The sequence below is a fragment of the Piliocolobus tephrosceles genome, chromosome 5 (assembly GCF_002776525.5).
Source record: "Piliocolobus tephrosceles isolate RC106 chromosome 5, ASM277652v3, whole genome shotgun sequence".
NCBI classification, from domain to species: Eukaryota; Metazoa; Chordata; class Mammalia; order Primates; family Cercopithecidae; genus Piliocolobus; species Piliocolobus tephrosceles.
In genome coordinates, this window is record NC_045438.1 from 82,570,894 (window position 1) to 82,585,484 (window position 14,591).

Genomic DNA, 14,591 nt, shown 5'->3' on the forward strand with positions numbered 1-14,591 from the left:
CCCGTCTCGGCCTCCCAAAGTGCTGGAATTACAGGCTTGAGCCACCGTGCCCGGCTTCTTTTGTATTTTTAGTAGAAATAGGGTTTCACCGTGTTAGCCAGGATGGTCTCGGTCTCCTGACCTTGTGATCCACTCATCTTTGCTGCCCAAAATGCTGAGATTACAGGCGTGAGCCACCGCGCCCGGTCCAATAAAGTATAATTTTTTATGGAGACAGGGTCTTGCTTTGTTACCCAGTCTGGTCTCACTCTCTTTCTCAGGTTCCTCCACTGAACTTCTCAATCCATTTAGGATGAAATACAAAGATTTAGAATAAAATGTGTCATTTGTACAGCCCTTCATAATCTGACAGTGGTACTTCTCTGACATCATCTCCCACCTTCCCCTGTGCTGCTGAGCTCCACCACTTTCTTCTGCTTTGCACCTTAGATGCTTGCTATTCCTTTTGTGTGGCCTCCTTGCACCCACAGATAACTGCTTAGCTCACATCCTTCCTTGACTTTGGTATCCTTCAAATGTCCCCTCCTCAACAAAGCCTTTCCTGACTGATATTCAGATTACCAAAACTCACATCACCCATTCAGCTTTTACCCTACATTATGTTTATAGCAGTTAAGCTACTACTTGACCTCCTGAGCTTGAACAAGCCTCCCATCTCAGCTTCCCAAGTAGCTGGGACTACAGGGGCACACTGGCCTACTTGGCTAATTTTTGTATTTTTTTGTAGAGACAAGGTTTCACCATGTTGCCCAGGTTGGTCTCGAACTCTGGAGCTCAAGAAATCCACCTATTCAGTCTCCCAAAGTGCTGGGGTTAATAGGTGTGAGCCACCGCACCTGGCCTATTGTCACTTTCATTTGATTGTAAGCTACACGGCAGTAAGACCTTGTGGGTCTTGTTGACTCAATGGCTAACACATATAGCAGGTGCTCAAAACAGTTTTTATAAAGGGATGAGTTCTTGCTCTGTTGCCCAGACTGTAGTACAGTGGTGTTATCATAGCTCACTGTAGCCTAGGATTCCTGTGCTCAAGTGATCCTTCTTTCTTAACCTCCCAAGTAGCCGAGACTACAGATGTAACCACCACACCTGGCTAATTTTTACGTTTTTTATGGAGACAAGGTCTTGGCTTTGTTACCCAGTCTGATCTTAACCTCCTGACTTCAGGGAATCCTCCCGCCTTGACCTCCCAAAGTGGTGGGATTACAGGCATGAGCCACTGTGCCTGGCCTCAATACATTTTTGTTAAATAAATGGACTAAAGAAATGCATGTACTAATGTGTTAGTGCTGTGAGTAAGTGAAAGTGAGTTTGAGGCTCCTCTTCAACTTTTTCTCTTTGGAACTGGACTCTCAGATTCAGATGCTCAGTATCAGGCCGTTGGGTTTTACTCATCTCATTGTTTCTCCCTCACTAGGCCAGTAAGTCAGCAGTAATCCATGAATTCCGTTATTATTTTTGTTGTGAAACATATTTTGGTACCTTTTCAGTTCTCTATTTTTCATGGAAATAAAATTTATCTCATTCTTCTTGAATTGTAATGGTATGCTACACAAAATTGTATACTTAAGATTTTCTAGGAGTGAGTAGTACCTCTTAGACAACATATGTTTAAGCTAGAGCAATGTTTTTCAACCTTGTAAAAAGTTATCTCTTACCTCCCCCAAATATTCAAATTTAAGTTAATTTCCTAGCTCCTTAGCCAGAGGAATTTAATGCTAAGGAATAATGAAGATTAAAATACTAAGAAGTACAAGTTGAGCTTTGGAGTACCACAAACCATTGCAATAGCTAAGGTTTTTTTGTTTGTTTGTTTGTTTGTTTTGCGTGCCCTACCCTAATTTTTATCCCATTGAAAGAAATATCATCGTTGCTGTCTCCTACTCTTCCTTCTCCTAACTGATAATTTGTGGGCTGTGTTTAATTTACATGTGTAAATCAATTTCACATATTTAGTTTTCCTTGGATTTTGGTCAACCTTAATGAAATATGGATGGTTTATTATTATGCCCTATACATATTTATGTAGACATGTTGGTAAAATAAATGATGGGAATTTTACTATTCAAGTAGGACTTTCAGGGTTTTTTTTACTTTTATTTTTTTGAGACAGGGTCTGGCTCTGTTGCCAAGGCTGGAGTGGCAGTGGTGTGTTCTTGGCTCACTGCAACCTCCACTTCCTGGGCTCAAGACTCCCACCTCAGCCTCCCAAGTAGCTGGAACTGCAGGTGTGTGCTACTGCGCCTAATTTTTGTATTTTTTTGTAGAGACAGGATTTTGCCATGTTGCCCAGAGTGGGCTTGAACTCCTGGGCTGAAGTGATCTGACCACCTCAGTGTCCCAAAGTGCTGGGGTTATAAATGTGAGCAGCCATGCTAGGCTAGTTTTTTTCATAACACTTTTTTTTTTTTTTGAGACGGAGTCTTGCTCTGTCGCCCAGGCTGGAGTGCAGTGGCCGGATCTCAGCTCACTGCAAGCTCCGCCTCCCGGGTTTATGCCATTCTCCTGCCTCAGCCTCCCGAGTTGCTGGGACTACAGGCGCCCGCCACCTCGCCCGGCTAGTTTTTTGTATTTTTAGTAGAGACGGGGTTTCACCGTGTTCGCCGGGATGGTCTCGAACTCCTGACCTCGTGATCCGCCCGTCTCGGCCTCCCAAAGTGCTGGGATTACAGGCTTGAGCCACCGCGCCCGGCCTCATAACACTTTTTATCTAATAATAGGTTTTACCTTCATTATAGGCCCTTCAAATGCTTGAGATGAGGTAAACAGATTAAAATTTAAAGCTGTAATGTAGATTTTAAATATTTCGGTAGTGTTTCTAACTTTAATTAAATGAAATCTGAGACCTACTCCTATTTTCTGAGCCATGCTTTCTAACTTTTGTTAACTTCAGAAGTTTGTGAGTCACATTTACCTATGTCTGTTTCAGTTATAAACCGGTGGACCATAAGCTTATTTGGCTACCCTTGCGGGAGGCATTTGAGGAACTCTTTGCTCAGACATTTTCCAAGAAACAAAACTTTACGTTCTTGGGGCACATTCAGACCTGTTACAGACAGAAACGGTGGCATGATCTCCTGAGACTAATGCAGCATGTACACAAATCTGCTGTTAACAAGGATGGAAAAGAGAGTGAAACTGGTAAGGATGTGACCCAGGCTACCATGGGGGAGGGCATGGGGCTGGGCTTTAATTAACAGATTAAGAGTTTTGGTGAAGGGCCGGGCGCGGTGGCTCAAGCCTGTAATCCCAGCACTTTGGGAGGCCGAGATGGGCGGATCACGAGGTCAGGAGATCAAGACCATCCTGGCTAACACGGTGAAACCCCGTCTCTACTAAAAAAATAAAAAAAACTAGCCGGGCGAAGTGGCGGGCGCCTGTAGTCCCAGCTACTCGGGAGGCTGAGGCAGGAGAATGGCGTAAACCCGGGAGGCGGAGCTTGCAGTGAGCTGAGATCTGGCCACTGCACTCCAGCCTGGGCGACAGAGCGAGACTCCGTCTCAAAAAGAAAAAAAGAGTTTTGGTGAAGAGTAAAGCAATATAAATTGGAGATTTCTAGGACTTTGGCAGAAGTGACTTATTGTGAAGCATTGTGCCCCATTCTTTACATGATTTCCACAAAAACAGATGACTGGTAATGCTGATGTGCAAGTACTATTTAGTGGTCAGTAAGGCACATTTCCTGAGAAAAAGCTTGTTTCTGAGGAGCTAGATTCCATAGCCAAGAGGCTTTTGCTGGCTTAGGTTACTTCTGTGTGGTTCCTTATCTGTAAAGCAGGAATAAAAATAACTAGTCCAGAGGGTTGTTGTGAGGGATAAATGAGGCAGTTAATACATGCATATGCATATATCTGGGCTAGTTAGTGTCATGTCTGGCATTTAGTTAGCATTATATAAGTTTTTAGACTTAGTGTTTTGTGTAAGATGCTTACTTTTTGTGTGTTTTGTTAATTGTATTTATGTTTAAAAGTTGTATATATTACAACTCAAAATGTGTACGAAATTCTTGTCTTTCTTCTTTTTTAGGGTTACTCATAAAAGAGAAATGGGAAGCATTTGGTCTTAGACTCAGCCATGCCCAACAACAGATGAAAATGACTGAAAATACCTTATTGTTTGCATTTGTAGAGGTATTTCTGTTTTTGTTATTTAGCTTATGGGAATGGTGATTTTATGCAAAACACAAAGTTTCAGGCAGGTTACTATTTTGTATTGTCTTAATGAAATAATGATTTTGGGGGAAGATTTTGAAAAATATCCTTCATGGTAATTATGGCAATTATAAGGTCTTAATGAGCACCATTATTATTATTACTATTTTTTTTTTTTTTTGAGGCGGAGTCTCGCTCAGTAGCCGGGACTGGAGTGCAGTGGCCAGATCTCAGCTCACTGCAAGCTCCGCCTCCCGGGTTTATGCCATTCTCCTGCCTCAGCCTCCCAAGTAGCTGGGACTACAGGCGCCCGCCACCTCGCCCGGCTAGTTTTTGTATTTTTAGTAGAGACGGGGTTTCACCGTGTTAGCCAGGATGGTCTTGATCTCCTGACCTCGTGATCCGCCCGTCTCGGCCTCCCAAAGTGCTGGGATTACAGGCTTGAGCCACCGCGCCCGGCTCGAGCACCATTATTATTTAAATAAAAAATTTTAAAGTACAAATTGATAAATTATAATTGTATATATTCATGAGATACAAAATGGTGTTGTGATTTATGAATACAGTGTGAAATAACTAAAGCTCATTAATATATTCATCACCTCACATACCATTTTCTGTGGTGAGAACATTTGAAATGTACTGCCTTAGTAATTTTGAAATGTACAATACATTATTATTTACTATTTATGGCATGGTTACCATGCTGTGCAATATATATCTCACAGGGAAGAAAGCTTATTTTTTCTGTCTAATTTAAGGCTTTGTACTTTCTTTTTTCTTTCTTTTTTTTTTTGAGATGGAGTCTCACTCTGTCCCCCAGGCTGGAGTGCAGTGGCACAATCTCAGCTCACTGCAAGCTCCGCCTCCCGGGTTCATGCCATTCTCTTGCCTCAGCCTCCTGAGCAGTTGGGACTACAGGTGCATGCCACCACGCCCGGCTAATTTTTTGTTTTTGTATTTTTAGTAGAGACAGGGTTTCACTGTGTTAGCCAGGATGGTCTCGATCTCCTGACCTCGTAATCTGCCCGCCTCAGCCTCCCAAAGTGTTGGGATTACAGGCATGAGCCACTGCGCCCGGTCAAGGCTTTATACTTTCGTTACTCTATACTCCCTAAATCTCCAGCCTCTGCTGACTACCATTCTGCTGGCTGCTGCTTTGAGTTCTGTTGTTTTAGATTTCACATATAAGTGAGAACATGCGATACTTATCTTTCTGTGCCTGGCTTGTTTCACTTAGCATAATATTCTCTGGTTCTATTTATGTCATAGCAAATGACAAAATTTATTTTTTTCAAGCTGAATAAGTTTCCATAGGATTACATTGTTTACATATATGTAGATATACAACATTTTTTTATTCATCTGTTGATGGAGACATAGGTTGATTCTGTATCTTGACTATTGTGCATAGTGGTGCAATGAACATGGAATTGCAGACATCCCTTCGACATACTGTTTTCAGATTTTTTGGGGGAATACCCAGAAGTGAGATTGCTGGATCTATTATTATTTTTAAAGATGCAATTGATGACAGTGAACTCTGGATTCTTTCTCTTGCCATGTGTGTCTCCAGGCAAAGAGTGTGTGGCTGTGAGAGGGATTTGGACCCGTTCACTTCAGTGCCCCAATTTTAATCCCAACACATGGACATCTCTACTGTTTGCTGTCCTGTAACCCTGTAGGAAGGATCAACTTGGTTAAATATTTGTGACTTGGGCATTTAAAAAAAATTGATTTCTGTGACAGTCCTTAGATCAAGCCCTAGAGGAAGCAGGAGTCTTACTTGATGTTGTTTTAGTAACAAAGAAAAGGTCTACTCAACCATACGTTATGGGTGTAGAAAATTTGGTCATCAGAATTCTTCTTTTTTTTTTTTTGAGACGGAGTCTGACTCTGTCACCCAGGCTGGAGTGCAGTGGCGCGATCTTGACTCACTGCAACCTCTGCCTCCTGGGTTGAAGCAATTCTCCTGCCTCAGCCTCCAGAGTAGCTGGGATTACAGGTGTGCACCAACGTGCCCAGCTAATTTTTGTATTTTTAGTAGAGATGGAGTTTTGCCATGTTGGCCAGGCTGGTCTTGAACTCCTGACCTCAGGTGATCCACCCACCTTAGCCTCCCAGAGTGCTGGAATTACAGGCATGAGCCACTGACCCTGGCCCCAGAACTATTCCTTTTTTTTTTTTTTTTTTTTTCTGAGACAGAGTTTTGCTTTTGTCACCCAGGCTGGAGTGCAATGGCATGGTCTGGGCTCACTGCAACCTCCGCCTCCCAGGTTCAAGCGTTTCTCCTGCTTCAGCCTCCTGAGTAGCTGGGATTAAGGGTGTGTGCCACCACTCCTGGCTAATTTTTGGATTTTTTAGCAGAGATGGGGTTTCACTATGTTGGTCAGGCTGGTGTTGAACTCCTGACCTCCAGTGACCCGCCCGCCTCAGCCCCCCAAAGTGCTGGGGTTACAGACTTGAGCCACCATGCCCAGCCCAGAATTATTTTTAATAGGATTATTTCTAAAACCAATTAAATTGTTGTGTTCTCAAAACAAGGCTTATGTTTTATGACTTAATAATATACTGGAGTTAATATATTTGTTCTGTTTTATGTTTTTCAGTTAAATTTGTAGTAGATTCTTTGTTAGGATGAGCATTAAAACAAAAGCATAAAGCAGCTTAATAGTAAAATAGTTTTTGATGTGTCAACTGAGTAGATTATTAGATTTGTTTGTATCGCTCTAGGAAATAGAATTTGAAGAGATAACACCACTGTACTAAAGTCAAAGGATGATGCATTTTGATTTTCAGCAGGTGTGAAAGGCTGTGTATGACAATCACTAAACACTCTGGGATTTAGATATTTGTCTAATCTTGGTATAGCCTGACCCTGTATTTATTTTGAGTTTTAATAGCCACTTGGGTGCCTTTGAACACCTGACTACAATGTAAGCTATTTATCTGACCATCCACATAATGAGAGGATTTAGTTTATCGCATCTCTCTGTTAGGCTCAAAGATATTCCCTTGACCCTTTTGGACATTTAAAAAATTAACTTGTCCTTAACTCTACCTATCTGCTGTCAGCCAGTGGGCAGTTAAGGTATAGGAAATCTTTCCTACTTGATGGGCCTATACCTTGATGGGCCTATGCCTCTATTTCTAACCCTGCTTGCATAACTATTCTTGGCAAGTGTGCCTTTATTTGACACATTCTTAACATTTTATTTTATCTTTTTCTAGGGTACATTAGCTCAGGCTGTAAAGAAAGGAGAGTGGATCTTGTTGGATGAGATTAACTTGGCTGCTCCAGAAATACTAGAATGTCTGAGTGGTTTGCTTGAAGGATCCTCTGGATCCCTGGTGTTGCTGGATCGAGGAGACACAGGTAGTAGCACTTGAGTCCCTTGGGATTTGACTTGGTGTCCAGCCCTACGGCCACTTTAGAGTGAGATTTTTTTTTTTTTTTTTGGTTAGAAGGATGACGTGGGCCTCCCAATGGAATTTGTTCATTCTTTAGATATTAATTTTCTGCAAAGTGCATTGAGCTGCTGTTGGGTAGTATGGGGAATACAAAGAAGAATAGTATAATTTGACAAGGTGTTTGAGTTGTGGATAATAGACACACTTATAAAATAACAGGTGAATAGTTGGTAAAAGATAAGTAACAGTGAATAAACATACCACAAAAGACTGCAGTATAAGAATAGATTGAATACATAGGTCTGGAAAGTTATTTCAGGGGAGTTTCAGAAAAGACAAGGATGGTGTGAGCAGCCAGCATCAGGCTGGCTGGCTCTGGGGGGTTCTGTGGAATTAGATAATAATGTCTTTGTTGAAAATTTATAATTTTCTCTTAACAGAGCCACTGGTTCGGCATCCTGACTTCCGTTTATTTGCCTGCATGAATCCAGCAACTGATGTAGGCAAAAGAAATCTCCCACCAGGAATAAGAAACAGGTGAGGGGTTGGTTCTTGGAGACTTTCTTTTTTTGCAACAGGTTCTTGCTCTGTTGCCTAGGTTGGAGTGCAGTGGTGTGATCTTGGCTCACTGCAAGTCCCCGGTTCAAGCGGTCCTCCCACCTCCCACCTCAGACTCCTGAATAGCCAGGATTATGGGCGCATGCCACCACCCCCAGCTATTTTTTTTTTTCTTTTCTTTTTTTTCTGAGACAGAGTCTTGCTCTGTTGCCCAGGCTGGAGTGCAGTGATGTGGCACAACCTCCACCTCCTGGGTTCAAGTGATTCTCCTGCTTCAGCCTCCCGAGTAGCTGGGACTACAGGCATGCGCCACCATGCCTGGCTAATTTCTCTATTTTTTTTTTTTTAGTAGACATGGGGTTTCACTCTGTTGGCCAGGCTGGTCTCGAACTCCTGACCTTGTGATCCGCTCACCTCAGCCTCCCAAAGTGCTGGGATTACAGGTGTGAGCCACTGTGCCCGGCCTCAATTTTTTGTATTTTTAGCAGAGATGGGATTTCGCCATGTTGCCTAGGCTGGTTTCTAACTGGGCTCAAGCGATTTGCCTGTCTTGACTTCCCACAGTGCTGGGATTACCAAGACTTCCTTTTAAGATTCTCTTTATTTATAGATTGGTAATATTAATGTAACCAAGCTTTAGAGCAATGCTTGAAATTGCCTCTGATAGAGGAATCTTTATTACCTTATTTGTCATATTCCTCTACTTTCTGTAGGTGGTAGGCATATGGGAATCTTTAGAACACTGGAGAATTTTTCCCTTTGTGTTAGTATGACAGTGGATATTGTTGAAAATAAAAATCTTTCCTTCCTCAGATAATCTTTTGGCGATTAGAAAAATTTCATAACACAATATAACAGGAAAACATATGCCAGTATACGTACATTTTAGGAACACAGTCCTCTTTGGATGAGGCTAATAATTTGAAAAGGCCTTTTAAGTTTCTTTTATTTTTCACCAGTAAGCACTGACATGAACAAAGTACTTAGTTGGTGTTTTATGTATGTAACATTTGGGAAAAAATAAATGACCAGATTTATTATTGGTAACTGTTTACTTCATTTTGAGTTTTAAAATAGTAACTTTATTAGATCCTGTCTTTTCATTATAAAGTAATAAAAGCTTCTTAGGGAAGCTTTAGAAACTACATTAAAGTAGTTGTTTTCTCTTCAACCATTTTGTTTTTGATATTGAGGGGCTTTTTATTGCACTTAGTTTTTAAACAAATTTGGTTATGATAAACACCTGAAAATGAGGATAATTAATTCTTATTTTTGTGTCTTTTTCTTCTTGTAAGGACTATACATAGAAGACTTATTGCATAGAAGAAGCAATAATGGTATATTTTTGGTAATGGTTACATTGTCCTTTAATTATGATCAGTTTCTATCTCAGGTTGAAAGACTTATACTATAAGCAGTTAAAATAAGCTGACATAGCTTCTTCTGTTTCATGTTTTTCTGTTGTCAACGTAATTGTATTAACTTCCTAAAATGTGTTTATTATGTATTGTTTTACAGGTTCACAGAACTTTATGTAGAAGAATTGGAAAGCAAAGAAGACTTACAGGTTCTTATTGTAGATTATCTGAAAGGATTGAGTGTGAACAAGAATACAGTGCAAGGAATCATAAAGTAGGTTCCCTTTGGTATGTCTTTATAAACTCTTTCTCTGAACATGAAAATGTGCTACTCGTGCACATACACAAATACGTATTCTTTTTTACTTCTAACTTGAGAAAACTGATAGCAGGATTATTATTTAGATTCTCTGGTAAAGTTGGAACCTGGTATGAACTCCTTCAGGTTTTTCTGAGGAAATTACATAGAAAGCTATGAATCACTACTTAGGAGAAGATATAAACTATCAGATAATGCTCTCCTGATTACTTGTATATTCATAGCTGAGAGTTTGAATTCTTGGAGATGTACATGGCTTGCGTTTTGACTTGTCTTGAAGAAGGTTACTTTTCTATTTGCAATATTTGTAGTAGCTACGTGGGATATAAGGAGAAAAGGGTTAATATAATTGTGTCAGGTTTGGAATTAATGGAAGCTTAGCCTAATAAATAATAGAGTAGTTGTGTGGCTTGGTGCTTTAATTTGAGACTTATTCCTGTTTTTTGTATGCCATATGGACAATGTGCAATCTTTTGTGTCAGATAACCTCAATTCTAGTATTGGTTCTATGAGAAACTAATTGTGTCATTCTGGGCCACTAACTTAACTGTGTGTTCTCCAGAAAGAAATACAACATGTAAAAGGATTGAAATAGGGTGATATTAATGTTTTACTATATATTTGTGTATTTTTTCTCTTCCTTAATATAAATACTTATTGAGTGCCCTGATGCTAGGGATATAGCTATGAGTAAGGCAGACAAAATCCTGGTTCTTCTCATTGAGCTTTAATTCTAGGGAGGTCATGTACTTTAATTTTAGATTGTGATAAGTGAAAAAAATTACATATAAAACTGAGTAGGATGTAAGAAAATGAAGACTTGGAGCTCTATTTTTTTTTTTTTTGGATACAGGAGCTTTGCTTTGTTGTGCAGGCTGGTCTTGAACTCCTTGCCTCAAGTGATCTGCCAGCCTTAGCCTCCCAAAGTGCTGGAATTACAGGGATGAGCTACAGCACCTGGTCTTGAAATCCTATATTAAATATTTTAGTCAATGAGGCGTGTGTTTAGAATGCTTCAGAATGGTTTACCACACCACACCCTAAATTGGAATACTTTTTGTTAGCCAAGAATATTTGGACAAAAGTGTAAATATGTATAGTTAAGATTCCAGATGCTAAAGGTAAACTTGTATAAGTGCCTCATTTTATCTAAAGAGGTAGATAAAGAGATAAAATGAGGTACTTATAAAATACTGATAGTACAAGTAGTATGTATTCCATATATTAAAAACCCAGTTCCAAAACATAGATTCTTTCTACAAAAGAAAAAATATTTTTTTAGATAGCAAAGAGGTAAGACAAAGCCCATTTGGGCAGGAACTTGGATTTCATCTGTGATGCATGCACACTTGGTTACATTTGATCTTGTGGTGCTAATTGATCATGAATTTCACAAAGTGCAAGATATTCATGTTTCAGTCTGAAACTTTTCCCATCCTGTCATCATTTGGATTTCTAAAGTGTGGTAGTGACAATAGTAGTGGTCATCGTATCCTCCTGCTTTTTAATGTTTTGTCAGTACTGATTATAGCCATATTTGTAGCCTTTCAAAACGCCATGCATTGTTTGCCATCTTTATTCATCCCCATTTTAGATTGCACAGGAACTTTGTTTCCCTCTTAAGCTTGAACAGACTGTGGAACACAGAAGCTTCTCACCTCTCTTTATCAGTACCTTTTTGCTAGAGGAATTGCACATTGTACTTTCCAGTTTCCCAAAGGAAATAGGTGTTCATTTTTTTTTTTATTTTGAAAGATAGCTCTGAGTACATGAAAAGTAGATTTAAAAGAGACTAAGATATTTTGATGCATACCCTAGGAAGTTGTATGCAAGCATGACCATTTCTGATCTAAAAAATGTCCTTTGGGTTTTCTGTAGAGAATTGATAATAATGGATACTTATTAGTAAATAAAATTGCCTGACCTTTATTCTATTTGTAGCTTCTACACAGCTTTGCGGAAAGAGTCGGGGACCAAATTGGTGGATGGCACTGGCCACAGACCTCACTACAGCCTTCGAACTCTGTGCCGGGCCCTGCGATTTGCAGCCTCCAATCCATGTGGCAACATTCAGCGCTCACTCTATGAGGTCTTTCTGAAGTCTCTTTGACAGGATATAAGCTTGCTGGATGGGTTCATAGGAAGGAAGGAATAGGGATGCATATGCCAGATTGCCTGTGCTTGCCAGTTAGTCAGATCAGCCCAGAATACCTCATACCAGATCTATCCTGTCTTTTTATATTAAATATTTAACTTTTTATTTTAAAATTTTTATTTTTAATTATACATAAAGATAGGGTGTCACTGTGTTCCCACTCTGGTCTCAAACTCCTGGGCTCAAGCTGTCCTCCTGCCTTGGCCTCCCAAAGTGCTGAGATTACAGGCGTGAACCATCGTGCCTGGCCTACCCTTCCCTTTATCTACCACCTTACTATATTTAAAAGTTGGGAAGCAGCATCACCCAAGAGGTTAAATTTTGTTCTGGAAATAAGTTTGGTTGTATTGCAGAAGGTTACTTAGCATTATGCATATTTGTGTTTTCTTTCTAGGGTTTTTGTTTGGGTTTCTTAACACAGCTTGACAGGGCATCACACCCAGTAGTTCAGAAGCTCATCTGTCAACACATCGTCTCTGGCAATGTCAAGAGTCTGCTGAAGCAGGTATGTTCTTTTGTTATTTTTGACTTGTTATACTTGAGAGGCTGAATTACCAAATTTTCAGCTGTTTGGTTTTTTGTTGTTTTTTTTTCACATAACTTTTTAATTATAAAGGTAATCTGTTGCAAAAAGTTTAAACATTACAGAAATGTACGTTTAGATGGTGCAAGTTTCCAATAAGCGTGCTCTTTGGATATTTAAATACTGTGGATAATGTTTCCAGATAAATTGTATAATGTATGTATTTTATTTTCTTACATATCCGAATTTTGGTATGTATGTGTTGATTTATTGAGGTAAATTGTAATATGCATTTAATGTAAGTGGGACTGTCTCATAAGAATATTCTTTTTTTGGAGATAGAGTCTTGCTGTGTCGCCCAGGCTGGAGTGCAGTGGTGTAATCTCGGCTCACGGCATTCTCCCCCTCCCTGGCTGAAGTGATTCTCCTGTCTCAGCCTCCCGAGTAGATGGGATTACAAGCACATGCCACTATGCCCAGCTAATATTTGTAATTTTAGTAGAGACTGGGTTTCACCTTGTTGACCAGGCTGTTCTCAAACTCCTGACCTCGTGATCCGTCTGCCTTGGTCTCTCAAAATGCTGGGATTATAGGCGTGAGTCACCGTACCCGGCCCATAAGAATATTCTGTAACTTTCCTTTTTAAACTAACTGAATCTTGGGTATATTTTTGTTTTTGTACCAGAATTCATTGTGACATGCCTTCTAAGGGCCACATAGCATTTCACTGGATGGGTACACCATAGTTTCACTATCTGCATAGTTTAACTACACAGTTAGGTATGATCTATACCTTCTGATTGATGGTTGGGCCTTTTTTGAGGGGGCATTAGTGTGGGCACTATTATAAGCAATAGCCATTTTGGGTTTGACAGGAAATTGCAGAATAGCATGGGACTGAAAGAGGCTGAGAGAAACTGACTCACAATCAACATGTAAATTGGCTTGATTACATGTTGATTGCTTATTCATTAGGAAGAGAGAGCCCTTGGGACTTGGGGTTTCTTTGGACTCAGCCTTTTAAAAAATCATACAAGTGGCCGGGCGCAGTGGCTCAAGCCTGTAATCCCAGCACTTTGGGAGGCCGAGACGGGCGGATCACAAGGTCAGGAGATCGAGACCATCCTGGCTAATACGGGGAAACCCCGTCTCTACTAAAGAATACAAAAAACTAGCCGGGCGAGGAGGCGGGCGCCTGTAGTCCCAGCTACTTGGGAGGCGGAGGCGTAAACGTGGGAGGCGGAGCTTGCAGTGAGCTGAGATCCAGCCACCGCACTCCAGCCTGGGCGACGGAGCCAGACTCCGTCTCAAAAATATATATATATATATATATATATATCATACAAGTAACACATGCGTAAATACTTTTGGTAAATTGTAAAAACATTGAGAAAAAACTCAGGTTTGCTTTTACCATTGTTGTAATCAAATACCAGTCTCTTCCAGTTGGTCTTTTTGTGTGTGTGTGCCTCAGGGTGTGATAGAAACTTAAAAAGATCCTTCCTCCCCTCCCCCTGTTGCTTCTCAACTCAACTGAGGAGGCCTTAAAAGCAGGGCCTAGACGTGTAGCTTGAAATCTGGGAACCAAATGCTCTAGAAGAGTACTTTTCCATAGTTACAGATTTAACCACCATTTAGCGATTCTTTTACTTATAAAAATGGGATTTTGTATAATCGAACCTAGTAACTTAAACCATATCTCAGCAAGTTATGTCATTATCCACAATATTATCCTTAATGGGCTAGTTGCTCTGAAAAGTCAGTTTTATTTTTAATGTATTCCAGGCAATCCAGAGTGTGATACTGCAAAACCTCCTTCCTTACAACAACACTGGCCCTTTTTAGGGGAACATGGTTTATATGAAATTCATGTTTTTGTTAAAAGTACTTGGAGTGGGCATTTTGATATGTGAGAGAAGAAAACTGATACATAAACCTCCTGGGAATTTGTTTTGATTCAGTTTTTTTTCCAAACCCACCTACTCTACTTCATTTTTAAAACCAATATATAACACCATTTTGTTGTCATTCCTCATAATTTTATGTTCGTATTTCACCGAGTTTTAATGTTGAAAGTATGCAGAACAAGACAGCTTGTTCAACAAGTAGCTCTTTT

The 14,591-nt window shown here is 40.1% G+C and overlaps 1 protein-coding gene across 1 annotated transcript in view; it reads left to right on the top strand.

Annotated features, from left to right (window-relative positions):
- Window positions 1–14,591, top strand: part of MDN1 (midasin AAA ATPase 1) — a 188,262-nt gene that overhangs the window by 62,972 nt on the left and 110,699 nt on the right. The window contains exons 16-22 of the mRNA XM_023205283.2: window positions 2,930–3,141; window positions 4,027–4,130; window positions 7,383–7,527; window positions 8,003–8,099; window positions 9,639–9,752; window positions 11,739–11,886; window positions 12,347–12,457. Coding sequence (XP_023061051.2) covers window positions 2,930–3,141; window positions 4,027–4,130; window positions 7,383–7,527; window positions 8,003–8,099; window positions 9,639–9,752; window positions 11,739–11,886; window positions 12,347–12,457 — 931 coding nt within the window. The remainder of the gene's footprint in view (window positions 1–2,929; window positions 3,142–4,026; window positions 4,131–7,382; window positions 7,528–8,002; window positions 8,100–9,638; window positions 9,753–11,738; window positions 11,887–12,346; window positions 12,458–14,591) is intronic.